Genomic DNA, 22564 nt, shown 5'->3' with positions numbered 1-22564 from the left:
CTAAACAGGGTTTTGAAATTTGCTGAAGGAAGAAAATGTTAAATATATTTATCCAATAGTCTGATTCTTTCATCTCACGCTCTATCTTGGGTCCTCTGCCTCTGTCACTTTGTCCACCTATTCTGCCACTTGAGCTAGTCTGTGCCCCCCTCCTTTGCTACCTACCGCCTGTGTCCTGCAAAGACTCTAGGGGTGGGAGGCTGCAGACAATACTTTACTTTGTCTCTGTGTGCCAAAATAACACCAGGTGAGATGCCAGTCTGGAGATTGTGGAAGGTAGAACGGTGCTACACGTCTCAGGTCTCAGTGTGTCAACTGCAAGTGAGTCACGGCAGTTAATTAATATTTTTCATCTGTGTTCTTCATACAGGGACTGTGCACCATAGAAATGACCTGGTCAAATTGCACTGAAGCAACAGAATTCATTTTCTCAGGATTCACAGATCGTCCAGAGTTTCAGATCACCCTCTTTGTGGTGTTCCTAGTGATCTATGTGGTTACCCTGCTGGGGAATCTTGGGATAATCGTGCTAATCAGGCTGGATTCTCAGCTACACATTCCCATGTACTTTTTCCTCAGTAATTTGGCTTTTGTAGATTTCTGGTATTCCACATGCATCACTCCCAAGTTCTTAGCTGACGTGATAGCAGAGAGGAAAGTCATATCTTATGCTGCATGTGTATGTCAATACTGTTTTGTCAGTTTCTTTGGGGTTACTGAGTCTTTCCTCCTGGCTGTCATGGCATACGACCGTTACGTGGCCATCTGTAACCCCCTGCTTTATACAGCTCTCATGTCCCCGAGACTCTGTATCCAGCTGGTGGCTGGGTCATTCCTAGCTGGGTTTGTAAATGGAATGATCCAAACTATTACCACGTTAAAATTATCCTTCTGTGGCCCCAATGTCATTGACCTGTTCTTCTGTGACATCTCCCCGCTGTTATCACTCTCCTGCTCCGATACCAGCATCTATCACATGATCCTTTTGGCCGTGGCTTGTGTGGCTGGGGTGTTCACCAGCCTGATTATCTTCATCTCCTATGTTTTCATCCTCTCCACCATCCTGAAGATCAGGTCCACCGAGGGGAAGCGCAAAGGGTTCAACACCTGCACCTCCCACTTGACGATCGTCACCATATTCTATGGCACTGCTCTATTTATCTATATGCAGCCCAACACCAAACATTCACGGGGTCAGGAAAAAGTGGTCTCAGTGTTCTATACGATGGTGACCCCCATGTTGAACCCCTTGATCTACAGCCTGAGGAACAAAGAGGTGAAGAACGCTTTGAAAAGGGTCATAGAACTGAGTTTTTTTCCCTAGGGAGGTAAATTTATGAGCAAATGGTGATAACTTCTGATGAGCGAACATCTGTGTTAGTATGAAAACAACAATGGGTCCTTTTGAAGGAGTTCAAATAATCTTGCTGAAGTAAAGTCTTTGAGTAAAGAGAGAGTTTGAAGCATTTGGAAATGACCCAGTTTTGTACATTTCACTCATTTTAATGCATTTCTTCAGGTGCCCCAAGTTTAATTTTGTCAAAACCTGGAACTCTCGATAGAGATTTTCAAGGCAGGGCCGGGGATTTAGCCACAGCTCACACCAATAGCATCAGCCAGTGGCTTGTGCCTGTGTCCCTCGAGAAAGAGTTACAGAGCAGGTCAGTTTCCCTAGGGAAGGCTATATTAGTACAGGATTGCTTAATTCTCAGGGATCTGACTGAAATAAATTCACCGCAGCCGTTTGATGGTTGTTATCTGTGCTCTTCACACAATAACCATTCACCAAAGAAATGACTGAATTCATTTTTCACAGGATTCATCAATTGTCCAGAGTTTGATGTCACCCTTTTTGTATGGTTTTTAATAGTCTGAGCTGTCAGTGTTTTGGGAATCTCGGTTTGATCACGTTAATCAGCAGCAGCAGTCAGGTTTACACTCCTATGTGCTTTTTCCTCACTAACCTGGCTTTTGTAGATGTCTTTATTTCCACATGCCTCACCCCCAAGGATGCTGGATGTGACAATGCGGTTCTGGTGGAACCCAACTGAGAGTGCCAACTCAAGACAAATTGCTCAAACAGGGCAGTTACAGCCCAAGGCTGGGGTTTTTTCCACCTCTAAGGCAAACCAAACCAGCCAGACTAAGAGGACTTCGGTCTCACCCCACTGGCTAACCGCAAGTCTCACAAGCAATCTCCTTAGACACTCCAGTTTCCCAGTATTACCACCAGTGCCACTCATTATGGGGACAAATGGTTATGAAAACCAATACCCAAGTAAAAGAAAAAGGTTCTCCTGATCCCAAAGGACCAAGCTCCAGACCCAGGTCAATATACAAATCAGATCTTACCCGCAAATCACGCTGTTGCCAATCCTTTAGCATCTAAAATCTAAAGGTTTATTCATAAAAGGAAAAAGATAGAGATGAGAGTTAGAATTGGTTAAATGGAATCAATTACATACAGTAATGGCAAAGTTCTTGGTTCAGGCTTGCAGCAGCGATAGAATAAACTGCAGGTTCAAATCAAGTCTCTGGAATACATCCCCCGCTGGGATGGGTCCTCAGTCCTTTGTTCAAAGCTTCAGTTCGTAGCAAAGTCCCTCCAGAGGTATGAAGCAGGATTGAAGACCAGATGGAGATGAGGCATCAGCTTTATATAGTCTTTTCCAGGTGTAAGAACACCTCTTTGTTCTTACTGTGGAAAATTACAGCAAAATGGAGTCTGGAGTCACATGGGCAAGTTCCTGCATACTTTGCTGAGTCTCAAGGCATATTTGCCTTCTCTCAATGGGTCCATTGTATAGCTGATGGTCCTTAATGGGCCATCAAGCAGGCTAGGCACAGCTAACACCAGTTTGTCTGGGATGTCACCCAGCAGCATAGCATAAGTTTGAAATACAGCCAGTATAGAGCCAATATTCATAACTTCAACTACAAAATTGATACACACATATAGACAGCATAATCATAACCAGTAAACCATAACCTTGTCTTAGACACCCCATTTGACCCCCTTTATACAAGATTTGCGTGCCACTACTGGACCTTGGTTGCAACAATGATCTATATGGTCCCAGATTATAGCAATAACGTCACACTGGCGGACTTGTAAGTGGAGAGGAAAGCCATTTCTTCTGCTGCCTGCCTGACTCAGCTCTGGTTTCTCAGGACTTTGGTGATGATGGAGTGCCTCCTGGTGGCTGTGATGGTGTATGACAGATATGTGGCCTGCAGTAATCCACTGCTCTATACAGCCGTCATGTCCCTGAGACTGGGTCCAACTGGTGGCTGGATCCTTCTTAGCTGGATGTGTAAATACAATGGTGCAAACATTTGTTGTCTTGAGATGATTCTTTTGTGGCCCCAATCTCATTGATTTGTTCTCTTGTGACATTTCTGTAATATTATCACTCTCCTCTTTGGATGCCACCATTTGTCATATTATCCTTGTGTTCAAGACTCACACACCTGAAGAAGAATTGTTACAAAGTTCCAATGGGGCAAGACTGCCAATGGGGAATGGCTGCCACCAGGTGGGTCTTAGATCCAAGGGCAACCACAGACCTCATTACAGCCCATGGATGTGCCAAGCACCCTCTTTCAGGCTTAACAAAAGGAGCAATCGAGCCCCTTTAGGTGCAACAGCTGCAGACAATGTGCCCAAGCTGTGTGGCCAAGCCAGAGCTAACCCTGGTAGATTAACAGAGGTTTCTCTAGTTGCAAACGCAAGGTGGTTGGGTATTGGCTGCAGGCTGTGGCTACCTCTACACTTGGAGATGGGGGTGTCTATCTCGAGTAGACATTTTTGCACTAGCTCTCATCAAACTAGCTCACTAAAAATAGTACTGTAGCCACGGTAGCACAGGCAGCAGCAAGTGTTGCCACTGGGTAGCAGCCCTGAATACATACCCTCCCCAAACCCCCTGGGTTCAGACTTGGAACAACTAGTCCGTGCCGCTGGACAGGCTACATTACTGTAGTGCCCTCGCTCAATGAGATCTAATGCAAGTACGTCTACATGAGCTGGCAGTCACAGGCCCAGCTCCAAGTGTGGACACAGCCTGGGTGTGTTGGAGGCAGTGAAGCCAGGAAGAGGAGTTATGAGCATGACTCCTAGAGGAACCACGGGCATAGTGCTTCCTCAGCACAGACGTGGAGAGACAGACTTGGCTGTTTCTGAAGACAGAGATTGCCTGCTGTTTGGTTGTTTCTACTGGTGTTCAGGGAAACAGGACTTTGTGTGCATTCTTTGTAAAAAAAAAAAACACACTCACAAGGATTATACAAAAGAATATAGCTGACATGTATCATTGACTTTTCCTCCTAGAGGAATCAACCCTGCAATGCCTCAAAGCTTGGCACCACTTAGGAGAAGGGGGCACCAATGTGCCCTGTAGCGCTGAGTAATACCAGCCAAGCCTGCATACCCATGTGGGATAATTTCTGCTACCATTGTGAAGAAAGGAAGAATTATCACTGGGCCTGCCATGGATCTCCTTGGGGATAAGTGATGACCACAATGTCCTTGTGCATATGCAGCCATGAATCAGAGCATGGGCCCGTCCCTTTGATGACCTTGCCCTTTCATGTCAATCTAACACTTCAGTCATTTAGCACTATACCTTTGGTGTTACTGGGCTATTTTCTAGGTGGGTGGCTGTAGGGTGACCAGACGTCCCAATAAAATCGGGACTGTCCTGATTTTTAGGCGTTTGTCCCGCGTCCCGACCGATGTTTGGTCAGGACGCAATTTGTCCCAATATTTCAAAACTCCTGTTTTTGTTTCGTTCTGCCGGCGGGACTCCGCTTTTTTTTTTCCCCTTGCTCTGCTGGCGGGACCTCCTCCCCCTCCCATGTGTCCTGATATTTTCTTTATCCCATCTGGTTACCCTAGGTGGATGTGTCATACCGGGGTGCAATCCAGACTGATCAGCAGCTGTGTCACCTCTGCCTGCAACTTTGGGAGCCTTACAATGCCTTGCTGAAGTGGCTTCAACCTGGGCCACTCACAAGCAACCTTCCAGCATGCAAGTCACACCCTGAACATCTGTGTGTAACTGCAGCCTGCCAGCCACACGTGGGTTACAATCTGGCTCTCATCAGCCTTGGTTATACTGCAGGTTAATCACATCACACTCCCCGGTCTTCAATGTCCCCTCAGAAATGTATGTCCTGCGCTTTCCAGTCCCCTCCTGGACAATACAAGTTACATTGTCCATTATTTCTTGTTTAGAAATAATATGCACTCAACTTAGTTTCCCAGATGCTTCAATTTAGATTAGATTTGGATTAGATGAAACAACAAAACAAGTTTATTAATTACAAAGAGATTTTAAGTAAGTACAAATAATGGGACAGAAAAGTCAGACATGGTTACAAGAAAAATAAATCTAAAATGCAACTGGTGCCTAACTTAACAAACGATGTGAAATTCAAAGCTAGGTTTTCTCACCACATATTTTCAGCAGTGTTACTGGCCAAACTTCTTAGGTCAGGACCCCTCCCCCAGTTCAACAGTTGTGTCCTTTCTCCCTTCAGATGCAGTGAATTGATAGGCAGAGAGAAAGAGAGAGAGATGTGACTTGGGATGTCTGGCCCTTCTTTTTATAGTCCTATCCCCACTTTGAGAAACATTTCCAGCTGGTTACCAGAAGGCAAAATGTCTATGTGGAAGGATGTTCCCTGCTGCTTTTTTTCTCACTTGTTTGAGTTTCTTTTGCTTCCCTTCCTGCTTGATGACTCTGTTTACTGCTTAAATACAAATTAAGTATAGCACATATTCCTTTGTTTAAGACAGACCTGTTTGGCAAACTCAGTTTGGAACATGTGTTAATAACATCATACAGTGAAATCTTATAACTTCACACACAATGTGGCCATGTGTATTTTATAAGGACAATATTGATCAGCAAATTATGTTTTCAAATGATACATTCAAGGCAAACTTTGCACAAAGATTAGTGCAATAGTGAGTAGGCTGTGAATACATGGGTGAATTCTGTCACCGTGGCAGAAGGAAGCAGTGCAAACCCTTCATTCTTTAGTTCAGCAGTTACCAACCAGAGGCAGGTCATAGGGGCTATATGCTTCTGGGCATTGTACAAAAGATCTTTGTATCTCACAATCGGGCACCTGTGATGCTCCCTGATATCACACATGACACCTGGGTACCCAACACAGGTTTCTTGTTAAGCCTTGAAATATGAAGTGACACAAAATAATTAATGACACGAGAAAATATTTGTGTTTTCTCTCCTCTCTCCCCCAACCTCACTAGCTTAAAAAAGTAGCGGAGAGGTGGCTGTAGAAAAGTCTGGTGAGTGACAATGGAGGAGTCCCAACACAATTCATGCCCAACCACAAGGTGTTAGAAAACCATATTCCATGTATGGGACAGGTGTTCCTGGCCAGGGGTTACCATTGTAGGTCAAAAGTTTAGAAGAAGAGACAGCTTTTTCAGAGGCATGCACAGGGATTTAAATTTGACTACTTAGGGAGAGGCACTTTAAACACTGCCCCCTCTCCCAGAGCCCCCAGGCCCCACTGCCTCCCCCACCCACCAGGCCCCTGCTGCCTACCCCGGCTCCCTCCCATCTCCCCCCAGAACCCTTGGGTCCCACTACCGCCTCACCATTATCCCGAGCTCCCTTCCCGAGCTCTCCACTTACCGGAGGCTGCGGGCAAGGAAGGGACGGACTCAGTAGACTTCCCCATGCCCCCTTCTGGCATAGCTGTGCTGCCAGCCTGGGCTCCCCTGCTCCGGCCGCCATCTCGTGGGGCTCATTGGGCGCGCTAGCTGCAGTGCCTTTCTCAGGCACGTCCCTTCAGCCATGCTCAGCCCAACTCCCACCCTGGCACAAAGTGGGGAGGACAAGCCCCAGAGCAGAAGCTGGGGGCAGTGACAGATGATTATTGAGGGGGCTGTGCCCCTGCTTGCCTCCCCCCAACATGGGGGTCAACACAGTGTAGAACACTGAGACTACCTTATCTTCAGCCTGAGAGTTGTTTGACCTGAGCTTTAAATTCACAAAGACGCCAGTCCCACAGAAGATGCTCACAACAGTCAGGTGGGAAGCGCAGGTGGCAATGGCTTTGCATTTACACTCAGTGGAGCGGATCCTCAGTATGGCGGAGAGGATGAGAAGGTGGGAGATGAGGATAGTCAGGCTGCTGAACACCCCTATCAAAAAAGCCAAAACAAGTAAAATAATGTTATGGATGATGGTGTCGGAGCTGGAGCGTGACAACACTAGGGAGATATCACAGAAGGATAATTGTCAAATGCCCATTGTTTGTGCCATTCTATTATGCTCCCACTTAGGAATGACCCAAGCATGAGTTGGACACAGAGTCTTGGGGGCCTGATGGCTGAATACCTCAGCAGGTTACAGAGGGCCACGTAATGATCGTACGCCACCTTGGCTAGGAGGTAACACTCTGTAACCCCAAAGATACCCCACCCCAAAACCTGAGCCAAACATCCAGTGTAAAAAAAAAGACTTTTCTCTCTGCATCAGTCTTGGGAGTGATGACTGTGGAATAGCATAGTTCTACAAAAGCCAAATTACTAAGGAAATAATACATGGGGGTGTTAAGTCCAGGGTCGATCCTGATAACCATGATCATCCCAAGATTTCACATCGGGATGGTGAGATGGATCCCTAGAAACACCACAAAGAGGGTGACCAGAATCACTGGATGATCTGTGAGTCCTGTGAAAATGAATTCACTCACCTGGGTGGAGTTTTCTGTGACCTTTTCTGTGGTGCACACTCTTGGCATGTGCAGTATAGATGGAAATCATGAAATAGCTGTAGAGTATTTAGTACAGTTTTCTCCCTGGTAAACTCAGTAGTGCAGTGGATTTGTAGACCTTAAGGTTCTTCATAGAGATGACTCAGATGACTATGTTCTCTCTTGGGGTGTGGGAGTCACCGCTCCTGTCCAGATAGAGAGATGCAGGATAGCCTAGTCCTAAGACAGAAGTTTAGACACAGAATCATCAGAAAATGGCTTTGCAAAAGGAAAATAAAATACTGCTGTGACATTCTGTACCTTGGGGGAGCGCCCTGTAACCCCCCTATTCCTCATTTATATATAATTGTGACCTTGCATATAAAGCAGGCAGTGTGAGGTATCAGGGGAAATGTTATGATCTGCTGAAGGTCATTTTTTAATCCATAAATGTATATCATTAATGCATATGAAGTTATGAGAATTGTGTTGTAAGGTTGTCACTAAAACATGCTGTAAGCTGGGGAATCAGGCAGATATTAGCTCTCCAGAGACAACAGCAAGGAAAGTGACCAGTGCCTAGGTGGAGTGTCAAACAACCATTGTCCAGCAAGGAACTAGAATTCAATGACTCACCTGCCTGAGGCCACACCAGGGGAATTGCTCAACCTTGCCTGGGGACTCAGCAATGCCCACCAGACATGCCTGGACTTGTATTCTCCAAGCACATGGGACTGAGGGTACAAAACAGAGCACAGGGGCCCCATGCTTGGCCTTTCTCCTGTCCCCACCTATGCTGCACACAAGGCCATTAAGAAGACTTAAGACTCCAAAAGAGGAGACTGACCCAGGTTTCAAGCGTGAAATCTGTGTACTATGAACTCATCCAATGGGGTGAGAAAAACTGCTTAATCTAGATGTTGCCCAGTCTAATAGGGTTGAGAGTTTAGACTGCGTGCTTATTGAAGGAACATAAATCCACATCATGTAGAGGTCAAGCATAGGAGTTTATTACACACAGCACTGGCGGAGTGTCACCTGGCTTATTAGGCTCAGAGACACTGTCAATCAATTGATTACAATAGAATATATGGATTTTCCATGGGCGGGGGAAAGTGACGGGGTAGGCAGTTCCACACCCCAGGATAGGTTTTGCAGCAAGACAAGATAGCACATCAGCCAATGGTTAACAGGTTACATAATGTCTCCGCCCATGGTCTTAAGTTAGCAAGTTAATATTTAATTAATACTTTGATAAAATGTTATTAGTATAAAATATATATGTTGAATTCTGATTTGGGGTCCACAGGAATGGAGTAGCTTCTCTGATTGTCCAGCACATACATTCCTAGGAGTTAAAACAAAGAAACAGTGAAAGTATATGGCAATAAAGATTGTTTCCTTGTGTTATAAGGCAGGCATTAGTCCCTGGGAAAGGGAGGTGGGAGGATGCCATATCTTATTTTGACATGTGCCAACCTTTCATAAACTCAAGGTTGGATATGTGGGAACAACATCTGCTTACAAAAGAAACTAACACAATAGGAACAGGGATTCTTTGTTTAATTTGCATCTTGAATCAGACAGAATTATTCAGTTCTCTGCTCCAACACCTGGCAATTTGCTGGCTAGGCTTATTTTAGCAAAACAAGATTATCTGTTTACCCTAGCTTTCTCTTAGCTGATCACTATTTGCTAGGCCTCAGGTCCCTTGACCATATTCTGGACTTTGGGTCTGGAAAAGAGCTGGCACAATCCATATACCAGGTTGTTAAATAAAATGCACATGGATTTTAACCCTTCACTTATAGTTTATTTTCTTTTGGTAACTAACTCTGACTTTTTGTCTATCACTTATAATCACTTAAAATCTATCTTTTGTAGTCAATACATTTGTTTTTCTATTTATATTTGCCAGTGAGTTTGCCTGAAGTGTTGGGTAATCAGCTCAGGTTTGCAAAGGCTAGTGTATATCCGCTTTCCATTGATGAAGTGGTGAACCAATGTACATTGGCCAAATCGGACAGTCTCTACGCAAAAGAATAAATGGACCAAATCTGACATCAGGAATCATAACATTCAAAAACCAGTGGGAGAACACTTCAACCTCTCTAACCACACAGGGACAGACTTGAAGGTGGCAATTTTGCAACAAAAAAACTTCAAAAACAGACTCCAAAGAGAGACTGTTGAACTTGAATTAATATGCAAACTAGATACAATTAACTTTGGTTTGAACAGAGACTGGGAATGGTTGGGTCATTACACTAATTGAATCTATTTCCCCATGTTAAGTATCCTCACACCTTCTATGGGTCATCTCGATTATCACTTCAAACGTTTTTTTTCTCCTGCTGATGATAGCTCATCTCAATTGATTGGCCTCTTACAGTTGGTATGGCTATGTGGTAGGTTCTGGTCGGGGCTCGACCCTTCCGGACAGGAGGGGAGCCACACCGACTCACTGCTGGGGAAACAAGTAGTCCGTTAGTCCCAACACTCCGGCTCTTTAGTGCAGAGTCGGAGCAACCACAGTTAAAGCTCAGGCCCTTGACTGCAGGGGCTGAGCGAGTAAGCCGTTCAGAGGCCCGGTCCTGGATCGGGGCGGGCCAACACAGGTGAGCTCAGGTCCTGGTTGCAGGGGCTGAGCGAGTAAGCAGTTCAGAGGCCAGGCCCTGGATCAGGGCGGGCCAACACAGGTGAGCTCAGGCCCTGGTTGCAGGGGCTGAGCGAGTAAACAGTTCAGAGGCCAGGCAAGGCACGCCTAGGCTCTCTGTAGCCGAGTGTCGGATGAGGGGGATGCCTGCCACCCGTGAGGGGGGGGTGGCAGGGGGGAACGCAGGCCCACCCACTCCACTGCGTTCCAGCCCGGGGCCCTAACAGCGGGTGTTGCCGCTGCTGGTCAGTGGGGTATCCAGACCGCAACACACTGACATAGGCTCACATTCAGTGGCAGCCGGACCGGGGTCGGCTATCCCCGGGCCACTTCCGTAATCCCCCTCAAAGCCTACCTCGGTCGTTGCGCCGGGATCGGGCCAGTCCACCTGCATGGGCTCCTCTCTGCCCGGGCTCGGCGGCAAGTCTGGTAGCTCTGCCGGGAAGTCTGGCCAAGGGTCCTCAGGCGGCTCCTCTGGATAGCAGCAGGGGGGAAGGGGTTCGGGTCCCGTCTCACCCTCAGGGTTAGTGGGGGCCTGTTCCCAGGGGTTCTCCCAGTGGCCGGCGTGACCGGGCTCCGGTGGCTCCTCTTCGTAGCGGGCCCGGGGTAGCTCAGGCCAGCCAGGGTCCAAGCCCCGGTCTTCGACGGTCTCCCGGCCAGGAGCTCCCGGCCGCACGTCTGCTCCCTGCGGTGGCTGGGGTCCAACTGGGCTCAGGCGGCCGGCCTTTATACTTCCTGTCCCGCCCCTTGACTTCCGGGGGGCGGGGACAGGCGGTGGTGGTCCCACCCACTCTGGTGCCGGCACGTGGGCTCCCTCTTCTGGACAGGAGGGGAGCCACACCGACTCACTACAGGCTACTTCCACCTTTTCATGTTCTCTGTATGTATAAATATCTTCTTGCTGTATGTTCCAGTCTATGCATCCGAAGAAGTGGGCTGTAGCCACGAAAGCTTATGCTCAAATAAATTTGTTAGTCTCTAAGGTGCCACAAGGACTCCTGTTCTTTTTGCGGATACAGACTAACACGGCTGCTACTCTGAAACCATTTAATAAATGTGCACTGCTCATCTTAAGCAGTGCATGATGGTATATTCCTGAGGTACAGTGTTTGGAGCTGGGGGGATTCGGCCAGTGCCTTTTCCTGTGTGATTCATGAGTGGCTGTGGGAGCATTCATGCAATCTAGCTGGGTGTTGTGCTGAGTGAGAGTGGGGGAGGGTTTGCTGTTTGTCACTAGCAAAGCATTGTGAGAGACAGCCCAGGCTGGAGAGAGTTAAGGGGGGCAGTGGTCCCACAGCCCCAGGCTGCACCCAGGGAACCCATCACAACTGCACAGAATAAATCCTGCACTGGAAATTGATGAGGACACTGAGGGAAAATGAGAACAGACACGCATGGAATTAAGTTTGATTAAACTTTAATTCTACCCGCCCACCACCCATCCTCTCCTACACCAGGCATTTAATTTGTTCCCATGTGGGGGTTACAGGGCTTCTTACTGTATAACCTGTAATCTGGAATATGCTCTCCTCAGATCAATCACCCCAGGACTTAAGGGTGGGGACCTTGTCCCACAAGGGCCACAAGGTCTGGCTTCGGCTCACAAGGTCTCACCCTATCCCATGAGCCTGAGACCGATCATCAAAATCCCAGGTCTCTTACCTCTGGGAATGGTTCATTTTAAAGCTTTAACCACATGGCAGACCGGCCGCAAGTTGCAAAAAATTAACAGCTCAACCCAAATACCTACGTTAGGTACCAAGGTCATTTCCACTTAACCCACTGCAGCTTGAGAGTGATGCAAGGAAGGCCAAATCTTCCAAGTCCTCTGCCAATTGGCCCATGAGAGAAAAAATTCCTTCATGGCCCCCATATGGGTGATGGGCTAGTCCCACAGCATCTGTCAGGCTGTGTTCCTATTCCTAGTTCAGAGTGAGGAGGATGGAGCTGCTAGAATGGAACCAAAAGTGGATCCATATGGCCCCTGCTCCAGGTTAAATCCTGGGAGACGGGGAATACTGGCCAATCAGAACCTTCTACCCCCCTCTCCTCCAAGCTGGCCAGTGGGTGTCAGAGACTTCTGGATGGGAGAAGCTACATGGTGTCCCTCACTGAGTGTCTCCCTCCCTCATTGCTGGGACTGTCCCCTTACATTGCCAGCCCCATCAAGTTTCCCCCACCCGCTGAGGCACAAGGGGGGCATTTCACGACCACAGTGCTATGCTGTTCTATGCCGAGAGTGTACTCCAGAGCAGGTGTGGCATGCAAACTCTCTCCCAACCCTCCAATTCCTTTTCAAGGTGGACCTCATCTCCTCTCCTCTCCAGCAATGAGCTTTGTGCAAATCTATTAAAATATCCTCTACAAACAACTCCATTCCCTTAGGGCTAAGCTAATTTCAGTCATCACATTATGTCATTTAGATTTTAAGCTCTTCAGGCCACACAAGTGAATAAATATTATTAAAATAAAACGTAATAAATAGAGCAAATCACCATCACGTCAGCTGGAAATGGCTGACGGCTACAATAACTGATTATCAACACTCAGTGTTTGTTAGGACAATTTTTTGCCTTTGGTTGCTCTGTTCCTGTGATAAGCAAAATTTCCATCTTATGTCTTGCCTCCTCCAAGGTCTAGTCAGTGAAGGTCTAGCCAACAACACTGATTTTTTAATTTTAGTCTTACAAAACTAGGTTGCGATCCTGTGATAATATCCACATAGGTGGATACTTGCAGTAGTAGTTTACTCTGTGAGGGCAGAATGATCAGCTGAAAGGACCTGATTGCGAGATTGGTTCCTTCCTGGAAGAAGAAAAAATGGCCGCCATAATGAATTTTGATTTAATAAAATGTTTGTTCAAGTGCCCCATGAAATGTCACTTTAGGCGTTAGGTCAAACATTGGCTAAAGATAGGAGCAGTGCCAGGGGACTGAACGGAGACGGGGATGAAAAGTGGCTGAAGAATATGTGTTTAAAATGAGAGATGGCCGCAAAAATGTCCATGGAGTTTTGTGCTGGAAGTGCAAAGGCATCATATCGCCGAGCAGGGAGGTGACTGTCCGTCTCCGAGGTGACTGCACTCGTACATCTTGGACGAGAGCTTCAGCAGCTGTAAATCAGCATAGCTCCAACTCAAGTCCATTTAGCTGCACCCAGTATGGGCAGTGGAGGGTCTGGTCATAGAATCATAGAATCTCAGGGTTGGAAGGGACCTCAGGAGGTCATCTAGTCCCACCCCCTGCTCAAAGCAGGACCAACACCAACTAAATCAACTGTGTTCTGCCCTGGGCACCTCAGCTTGGGGGGCATTCAGAAGAGAATAACAGAAATGCTCAGGGGGCTGAAGGGATTGGGATGCACGGGATGATTAGAAGAACTAAATCTGTTTGTGTTGATTAAGCAACATCTATGTGTTGGGCCATAACAGGCTACAAAAGGTTTAAAGGAAGAAGAGGAATTAGTGAAGGTGGTGGATAAACGCATGAATTGGGACTAATGGAATGAAACTAGCAGGAAAGGGCATAGTTGGTCTGATTTCTGGGAAAACTTCCTGATCCTGAACTCTATTAGACTGAGAAATAATAGTAATAATAATAAGAAGAAGAACGATTATTATATTTTGATAACAGCTTAGGACTTCAGTAATAGACTAGGATCCCATTGGGTTAGACAGTGTACAAACACATAACAAAAAGACAGTTCCTACTCCTAAGAGCTTGCAAGCTAAACAAAAAGCAGCCAGGGTTTCTAAGAGACAATGTGGGAGCACATGGAGACAAGGGGACAATGCTGATCAGCAAGATAGGCGATGGTCTCATCACATGCTCACTCTTGGTAAAGTTGATTTCTTCTCTTTGGATAGATATACACCTCTAATTCGATATAACGCTGTCCTCGGGAGCCAAAAAATCTTACCGTGTTATAGGTGAAACCGCATTATATCAAACTTGTTTTGATCCACTGGAGTGCGCAGCCCCTCTCTCCCCCCCCCCCCCGGTGCGCTGCTTTACCAAATTAGTGTTATATCGGGGTAGAGGTGTATATGTGAAGAGAAGGTAGAATTTCCCTTCTCAGGATAAGACACTATTGCCTTCTTGCGAATCACACACTTTAATTGATGGTACAAGCAGGAATGCTCTCGAACTAACTGGATTTCCCATGACTTTGTGGCCCCTCTTGATTTTTCCCCTTCTCTTATTCTGAGATGAGCAGATACAGAGCAGTGTTTGGTTTGAACCAGAAGAACCAGAAGAAGGGATTTAGTATCAAGCCTCCTTTCCCCGTTGATTGGAAAGCAGTTGCATTTCCCTTATAACTCTGGAGCTACATCCTGGGGAATAGGGAATTATAGTGGGCTTTCATGATTTTGGGACTTGGGGAGCACCTCTAGTATAAATGTGCAGAAACCGGGCAAGTATCTCCGTTCCTTTTACACTGGACATGAATTGTACACAGAGTGACCCAGGTTTGCTACTACAGAAGTCAATGTGAGTTTGGCCAAGGATCTCAATGGCAGCATGGTCAGACCAACAGAGGAGCTGGTGCCTGGCTGGGGAGTTTAGTTGGCTACCAGCCTTTCTGTCAGTAGTGGGAGTAGTGCCAGCGGCTGATGGGCGGAAAATTGTCCCAGCTGGGAGCCCCTGGAAAATCTGCCTGTAACAGGGTGGCTCACCCTTTAAGGGCTGGAATTAGCCAACCCTGATGACAGAATGAGAGGCACCTGGGTTGAATCAGGTACTATCCTATAAAAGGCAGCAGGTGCCTGCAATGAAGGGGGAAGCCCAGGAAAAGTCTACAGAAAGTAAGGAAAGGCAGCTGCAGGACCCTAAGACCAGGGGAGATACCCATGCTAGGGAGGCCTTGAGAGGCTCTGTCCAAGCAGGAGAGAGACTGCAAAGGCCCTAGGTTGGAAGACCTGGGAAGAGGAAGAGAACCCGTGTGTGGTGTAGACTTACAAACCAGCTTTGTTTTGGGATTTGGGGTTTTATTTGCAGTTTATTTTATATCAATCAATCTAGTCCCCACTGAGGGGTATTTTTTGAGCAAGAAAAAGCCTGAAGAGAAGTTTTATTTGAACCATCCAAGAAGGAGGCAGGCTGCCTGTAGCGTGATCCTAGGCCACGAGGGGATGCCCAGGAGGTGGCCAGCCGGGTTATATTGCCCGTCTGCTGGTTCTTCCTCCCCTGCAGGATGTTTGGGGCAGGAAAAAGCAAGGTCCTGCTGCCTCCATTTCTCCCTTCACTCCATCATAGGAGGTGTAGTCAGCCTAGCATGCCCGCCTGAGGAGTATGTGAGCATGAGACATCAGAACTCCAACTCCCAGGAGGCACCGTGGCAGCATTTTAAAAATATAATATTTTGGGTTTGCCTGAAATTTTTTTCCAAAAGAAAAAAAATGTCCACAGTAACTCCCCGCTCATTTTTCAGACCAGGTCTAGCCACTGTGCAGGCACAAAACTAGCTACCACGAGTCCACTACTCCTACTCCATGCAGGCTGTGGCATCCTTTGCAGAAAAGCTTGAGAGAGTTTAATAATTAACTCGCTTTTATTCAAACACAGAAATCAGATCTGGGTGTAGCAGGGCCGGCTCCAGCATTTCTGCCGCCCCAAGCAAAAAAAAAAAAAAGCCGCGATCGGCGGCGGCAATTGAAAAAAAAAAAAGCCACGATTGGTGGCAGTAGTTCAGCAGCAGGTCCTTCGCTCCCAGAGGGAGTGAGGGACCTGCCGCCCACGAATTGCCGCAGGTGCTGCCCCTCTCCCTTGGCCGCCCCAAGCACCTGCTTGTTAAGCTGGTGCCTGGAGCCGGCCCTGGGGTGTAGGCTGCAATCTACCCCTTCTTTGATCTCTCCATGTAGGAAGACCAGATGGCCTGTTTTTAAAGGAACAGTCCCATTTTTGGGGACTTTTTCTTATATAGGCGTCTATTACCTGACACCCCATGTCCTGTTTTTTCACAGTTGCTACCTGGTAACCCTATCTCCATGCAATCTGGAGTCCTTCCTCCCAAAGTACAAGATGCTCTCTGGAGCCACATCCTACATCTTTATACCGCAGTGTCAGCTGCTTCACACACAGGTGGGCAGGGAGAAGACAGGAATATGTATGAGAGGGCTGGGGTCTTGCGTCCACCCCCACAATGTGCCAGTCAACAAAACGGGAAAAAAGGTAGTGCTAGAAGCACATTATTTTCCATCCCTGCCCCTGTCAACACAGTGAAAACCAGGGATGGATTGTGATTCTGAGCATCACAATTTGCTCCCTCGTCTGGCCCTCCAGCTCTGCACTGCCTGTATTCAGGGAGACTGAATACTACCAGACACAAACATTAAAAATTATCAGGAGTCAGGCCCCTGAAAATCATGCACATAACTTTAAAATCAAGAGCTGTGGAAAAATACTAAATTCTGAGCTCTTTTTATTTACCTTCTGGTTTTTAAGCATTTGGGTTAATACTTTTTTTTGGGGACGGGAGTTCTGAAAACATATTTAGTGCTAGAAACATATTTATTTTTAACTGAAAGCTGAGATTCTTGTAAAATAACATAACTCCAAGAGTTGGGGCTAAAAGAAAAACAGAGATTATTGTGATATTCATGATAAAATTGTAATAATTGACCATACCAATATGTTGCAATAAAACCCTTTCCGCTAAAGAAAAAAATTAGAGCTGGTCAAAATCTTTTGTTAAAAAATGGCATTTTGTAACAAATAAAAATTTTGTCAGAAAACGTTTGTTATGTTTGAAAATTTTTTAAATTGTTTTGTCCTATTTCAAATTGAAAAAAAAAAAGACCTGATTTGTTAGAAATGTTTTAAAGAAATAAGTTGGTTTGGGGCTTCCCTCGACATTTCTCTCCCATTTTTCCTTCTCCCTTCCTTTTTGCTCTCTTAAAAAGGGGAAAAATGAGTCAGAGGAGATCAGCAAGGGGGAAAGCATGGAAACAAATAAATGATTTAAACAGTCAAAACATGTAGTTGTCCTGAAAACCCAAATGTTTAGTTTTTGAAAACCAATCCCCAACATTTCTTCACATTTCTAAAACCAAACTGAACCAAATGTTTTATCTGAAATTATATGAAGCAAACGAACAAAATATCCCTTTTTTTTTTCAAAATGAAAATTTTCAAGTAAAATAAAAGTTTTCATTTCATTCAAAATTTTGTCATGGGAACTACTTACCATTTTTCTACTCACCCTGCAAATAATCCTTTTCAATGTCAAGAATACAGGGTGCTGAAAAATGATCAACATACAGATCTTAGAGAGACGGGTATATTTGAAGTGAAAAGTCTAATGGTCAAATCCTGGGCCTTCATCACCTGAGAGCCCTACCTGGACTTTCGTCAGAAGAACACAAGCTGCTGGTGAGAGCGTGTTCCAGGCCCTCCCCACTGTGCCAGGTCTACAGAGGATAAGATTGTGTTGTAGCCACAGCTAGAGTGCCCGACTCTTGAGCTCAAGTTGTAGCAACTCATGCTGTTAGCTGCGGAGGTCCCTCAGTGTCATGGTTACAGGATAGCTGGCACTCTTGACCCTTTCTCTGGCTTCTCCCTCAAAAGTGACAGGTCTGTGCCGTCTCCTTTCTCATGATGGAATCATGTGATTCTCTCACTCTCAGGTCCCAGGCTACAGCACCCTGTGGATCAAATGTACTTGCCCAACAGGTTGGACTAGGTTTGATACCTCCACTCCTTTCCTTCGGGAGTGGTGGGCACTGGTAGATACAGTGATGCAAAAGAGCATTCTTAAACCAAAGTATTGTTTAATCTTAACGGTAGGAAAAAAGCATAACATAAGAGAAAAAGGATTTTAAAATATCACAACATCTATATGCATGTCTATCTTTCCTAAAGCTCGCCATCTGCCTGGAAGCTTTGAAAGGCCAAACTTCTTTAGACCACCAAAGGAGCATCTGTATCTGTATCTCCATGACACTCCTTAGTAACGGCCTGACCCCTGCTCAGAGAGAATCTTTTAAACTCTTTATTGCCCTTTTAATCTTTTGGCTCCCAGCCTTGGCAAATAGGCCACCTAACTGTGGCTGGAGACAGGAAGCAAGCATCTTCACAACTAATAGTACAGGCCTTGTCTCTTAATGATCCCAGAAGCACTTTTCGAGAGGTGGCTTATCTGAAGCGTTCTTCCTGCTTGTTTTCCAACATCCCTGCTATTAAACTAAACCAACATATGCACACAGGAAACATCCCAATAACCAGGCCACATAAAATATTCATAAATGATTACAGATCAAGGCCACATCCTTCACACACAGCGTAGCCCCAGTGTTTTGGCAGGATAGCAGCTATCACAAGAAGAATATGAGAACTAATGAGCACAAGTGGCAGAGGAGATATATAATGGGGAGTGTATGTATGTGTGTGTGTGCATGTGTGTGTGTAGGAGTTAACATCTTCATATTTCCCAGGCACTGAAACACAATTTAATAATGATCAGGGGAAAGAAATAGTTTGGGAAAGGAGATAAAGAGTAAAAAATGAAGGAGAATCTACCTATACCCATCTGCTGCAGGCCTGCAGGAGAGCAAGAAAAAACAGATACTGGCCTTGTTCTCCAAGGGCTCAAAACTGCAGCATAAAATACACTCGGAGGGCTGCGGGGCCCCAATCCTGTCAGGATACAAGTGCCAAAGAGGTGCTCGCTGGATATCTTAAGCTGGACCTGTTAGGATGTGGCTGTTGGGAGGTCTGGTCATTGACAAGGGAGAAGTAAAATGTAATTCATGCCCAGTACTGGGCTTTGCACAATGAGATACAACAGATGGGCCAGGTATTCATCCATTCAAGCTTATTGCCTCCGGTCATGAATTTAGACCTAGAGAGAATGTTTTCCTCTCTAACGCTCTCCTCAGGGCATCCTTTACCTCCTTGTTCCTCAGGCTGTAAATCAGGGGGTTCAACATGGGGGTCACCACAGTGTAGAACACTGACACCACCTTGTCCTGATCCCTCGAGTACTTTGTGCTGGGCTGTAAATAGATGAACAGGCCACTCCCATAGAAGATGGTGACAGCTGTGAGGTGGGAGGTGCAGGTGGAGAAGGCTTTGAACCTGCCCTCGGCAGAGCGGATCCTCAGGATAGCATTGAGGATGAAAACATAGGAGATGAGGACAATCAGGCCACTGAATACCCCAGTCAAATATGTCACAGCTAGAAGCACAACGTGATTGATGCTGGAGTCGGAGTTGGCGAGCGATAGCAGCGGGGAGATGTCACAGAAGAACAAGTCAATGACATTGGAGCCACAGAAGGTTAATGTTAACATGCCTGTTGTCTGTGCCATTGAATTTATACACCCAGCTAGGAAAGACCCAGCCATCAGCTGGGCACAAAGTCTCGGACACATGACAACTCTATAGAGCAGTGGGTTACAGATGGCCACATATCGGTCATATGCCATTGCAGCCAGGAGGAAACACTCTGTTACAATCAGCATACAGAAAACACAGATCTGAGCTGCACAGCCAGTGTAAGAAATGGCTTTCCTCTCTGCTAGCAAATCCACCAGCATCTTGGGGGCGACGACTGTGGAATAACAGAGATCTACAAATGCCAAATTACTAAGGAAATAATACATGGGGGTGTGAAGTCTGGGGTCGATCTTGACTAACATGATCATTCCAAGGTTCCCCAGTAAGGTAATAATATAGATCACTAGGAAAATCATGAAGAGAAGGATCTGAAGGTCTGGATGATCTGTGAATCCTTTGAGAATGAATTCAGTAACCTGGGTACAGTTTCCTCCAACCATGTCTACAGTGCACAGTCCCTGTTTGTACATTACAGATGGAAGCCATTAAATAGCTGCAAAAAATTTATTACAACCAGCTTGCCAGATCTCTCTCCAGTGTAATGCTGATGCAGACTTTCAGGGTCTTCACACAGAATACTGACCTGATGATATTCTTGCTGGCAAGTGGGAGTCATGGTTCCTGTCCAGATACAGAGAGGCAGGACGGTCTAGTCCTAAAATAGAAATTTATGCAAAGATCATTTATACAGAAATCAATGATCAGTGGTCATTGCAATAGGACAATAATATGATGCATAGAATAATTCTTTCACCAGGAATTCTTTTTCTATATCTGGAGTATGCCCCGATCAGGTTTGCCATGCAACCTCTCTGTCATCCTTCAAATTTCTTCTCAAGATGTACCTCATCTCTCTTTCTCTCCAACAGTGACCTTTTTGTAAATCGATTAAAATATGCCATATAAAAAGCTTCTTCGACTTTCAGTTAAATTTATTTCAGGCATTGTGTTATGTCATTTAGGCCCAGATTTTTAAAGATATTTTGGCATCTAATGCTCATTGAAATCAATACCTTAAAAAACCTCTCAGCTTTCATCTTTAGGCTCCTCAAGGCTTACAGGTGAATAAGGATTACTAAAATATAATTTAATAAATAGGATCAAAGAACATCATGTTAGCTAGATGAGTGACTTCAATCACTGATGACTTGAATTCAGTTCTTCTTTGGACAATTTTTTGCCTTTGATTGTGTGCAACCTATGATAACTGCAATTTCCCTCTTGGAGTTTGCCTCCTTCAAGGTTTCCTCAGTGAAGATTCAGATTTTGACAAACAAACCTGATTACTTTTTTTGATGGCCTATCAATATTAGGTCCCAAACCTGTAATCATATCCTCATAGGTTTTAGTCAGGAGGAGAGGATGGAAGAGGATAAAGTATGGGCCAGATCAGATGAGAAACATTCAAATAAAAAAGAGTCTGACACATCAGAAAAGGACAAACAAATAAACAGTGACAAGTTTTTAAAGTGCTTATACACAAATGTTAGAAGTATAAATAATAAGATGGGTGAAGTAGAGTGCCTCATGTTAAAGGAGGATATTGATATAATAGACATCACAGAAACCTGGTGGAGTGAGGACAATCAATGGGACACAATCATTCCGGGCTACAAAATATATCGGAAGGACAGAAGAGGTCATACGGGGGGCGGATGGGGGGTTGGGATTGGCACTATATGTGAAAGAAAATGTAGAATCAAATGAAGTAAAAATCTTAAATGAATCCACATGTTCCATAGAATCTCTATGGATAGTAATTCCATGCTCTAATAAGAATATAACAGTAGGGATCTATTATCGACCACCTGACCAGGACAGTGATAGTGCCTATGAAATGCTAAGGGAGATTAGAGAGGCTATCAAAATAAAGAACTCAATAATAGTGGGGGATTTCAATTATCCCCATATTGACTGGGAACATGTCACCTCAGGATGAAATGCAGAGACAACATTTTTCAATACTTTAAATGACTGCTTCTTGGAGCAGCTGGTACAGGAACCCACAAGGGAAGAGGCAATTCTCGATTTAGTCCTGAGTGAAGCACAGGATCTGGTCCAAGAGGTAACTAAGACCATAATATAATAACATTTAACATTCCTGTGGTGGGAAGAACACCTCAGCAGCCCAACACTGTGGCATTTATTTTCAGAAAGGGGAACTATGCAAAAATGAGAAGGTTAATTAAACAGAAATTAAAAGATACAGTGACTAGAGTGAAATCCCTGCAAGCTGCATGGACACTTTTCAAAGACACCATAATAGAGGCTCAACTTAAATGTATACCCCAAATTAAAAAACGCAGTAAAAGAACTAAAAAAGAGCCTCTGTGACTTAGCAACCATGTAAAAGAAGCAGTGTGAGATAAAAAGGCATCTTGGAAGTCAAAGTGGAAGTCAAATCCTAGTGCGGTAAATAGGAAGGAGCATAAACACTGCCAAATTAAGTGTAAAAATGTAATAAGAAAAGCCAAAGTTTGAAGCTAGCCAAAAACTCAAAAGGTAATAAAATGTTTTTTAAGTACATCAGAAGCAAGAAGCCTGCTAAACAACCAGTGGGGCCCCTGGACGATCAAGATACAAAAGGAGCGCTTAAAGATGATAAAGTCATTGTGGAGAAACTAAATAAATTCTTTGCTTAAGTATTTACGGCTGAGGATGTTAGGGAGATTCCCAAACCTGAGCCATCCTTAGTAGGTGACAAATCTGAGGAATTGTCACAGATTGAAGTGTCACTAGAGGAGGTTTAGGAATTAATTGATAAACTTAACAGTAACAAGTCACTGGGACCAGATGGCATTCACCCAAGAGTTCTGAAAGAACTCAAATGTGAAA

General features: G+C 45.3%; 2 protein-coding genes across 2 annotated transcripts; one reads left to right on the top strand and one right to left on the bottom strand.

Moving 5' to 3' along the window:
- Positions 1–388: 388 nt before the first annotated feature.
- LOC117876529 (olfactory receptor 1052-like) lies at positions 389–1324 on the top strand. Its single transcript, XM_034768790.1, has one exon. The coding sequence runs from the start codon at positions 389–391 to the stop codon at positions 1322–1324; it is 936 nt and encodes a 311-aa protein (XP_034624681.1).
- A 17894-nt stretch (positions 1325–19218) lies between these two features.
- Positions 19219–20172, bottom strand: LOC117875737 (olfactory receptor 1052-like). Its single transcript, XM_034767076.1, has one exon. It carries the CDS (start codon positions 20167–20169, stop codon positions 19219–19221), a length of 951 nt encoding a protein of 316 aa, XP_034622967.1. The 5' UTR covers positions 20170–20172.
- Between the last annotated feature and the right edge of the window lie 2392 nt (positions 20173–22564).

This window comes from Trachemys scripta, chromosome 4, assembly GCF_013100865.1.
Source record: "Trachemys scripta elegans isolate TJP31775 chromosome 4, CAS_Tse_1.0, whole genome shotgun sequence".
NCBI classification, from domain to species: Eukaryota; Metazoa; Chordata; order Testudines; family Emydidae; genus Trachemys; species Trachemys scripta.
This window is presented reverse-complemented; position numbering and strand designations above follow the sequence as displayed.

Bases quoted from the DNA above. Each gene is read 5' to 3' on its own strand.
- LOC117876529 (XM_034768790.1), top strand. From the start codon at position 389: ATGACCTGGTCAAATTGCACTGAAGCAACAGAATTCATTTTCTCAGGA.
- LOC117875737 (XM_034767076.1), bottom strand. From the start codon at position 20,169: ATGGTTGGAGGAAACTGTACCCAGGTTACTGAATTCATTCTCAAAGGA.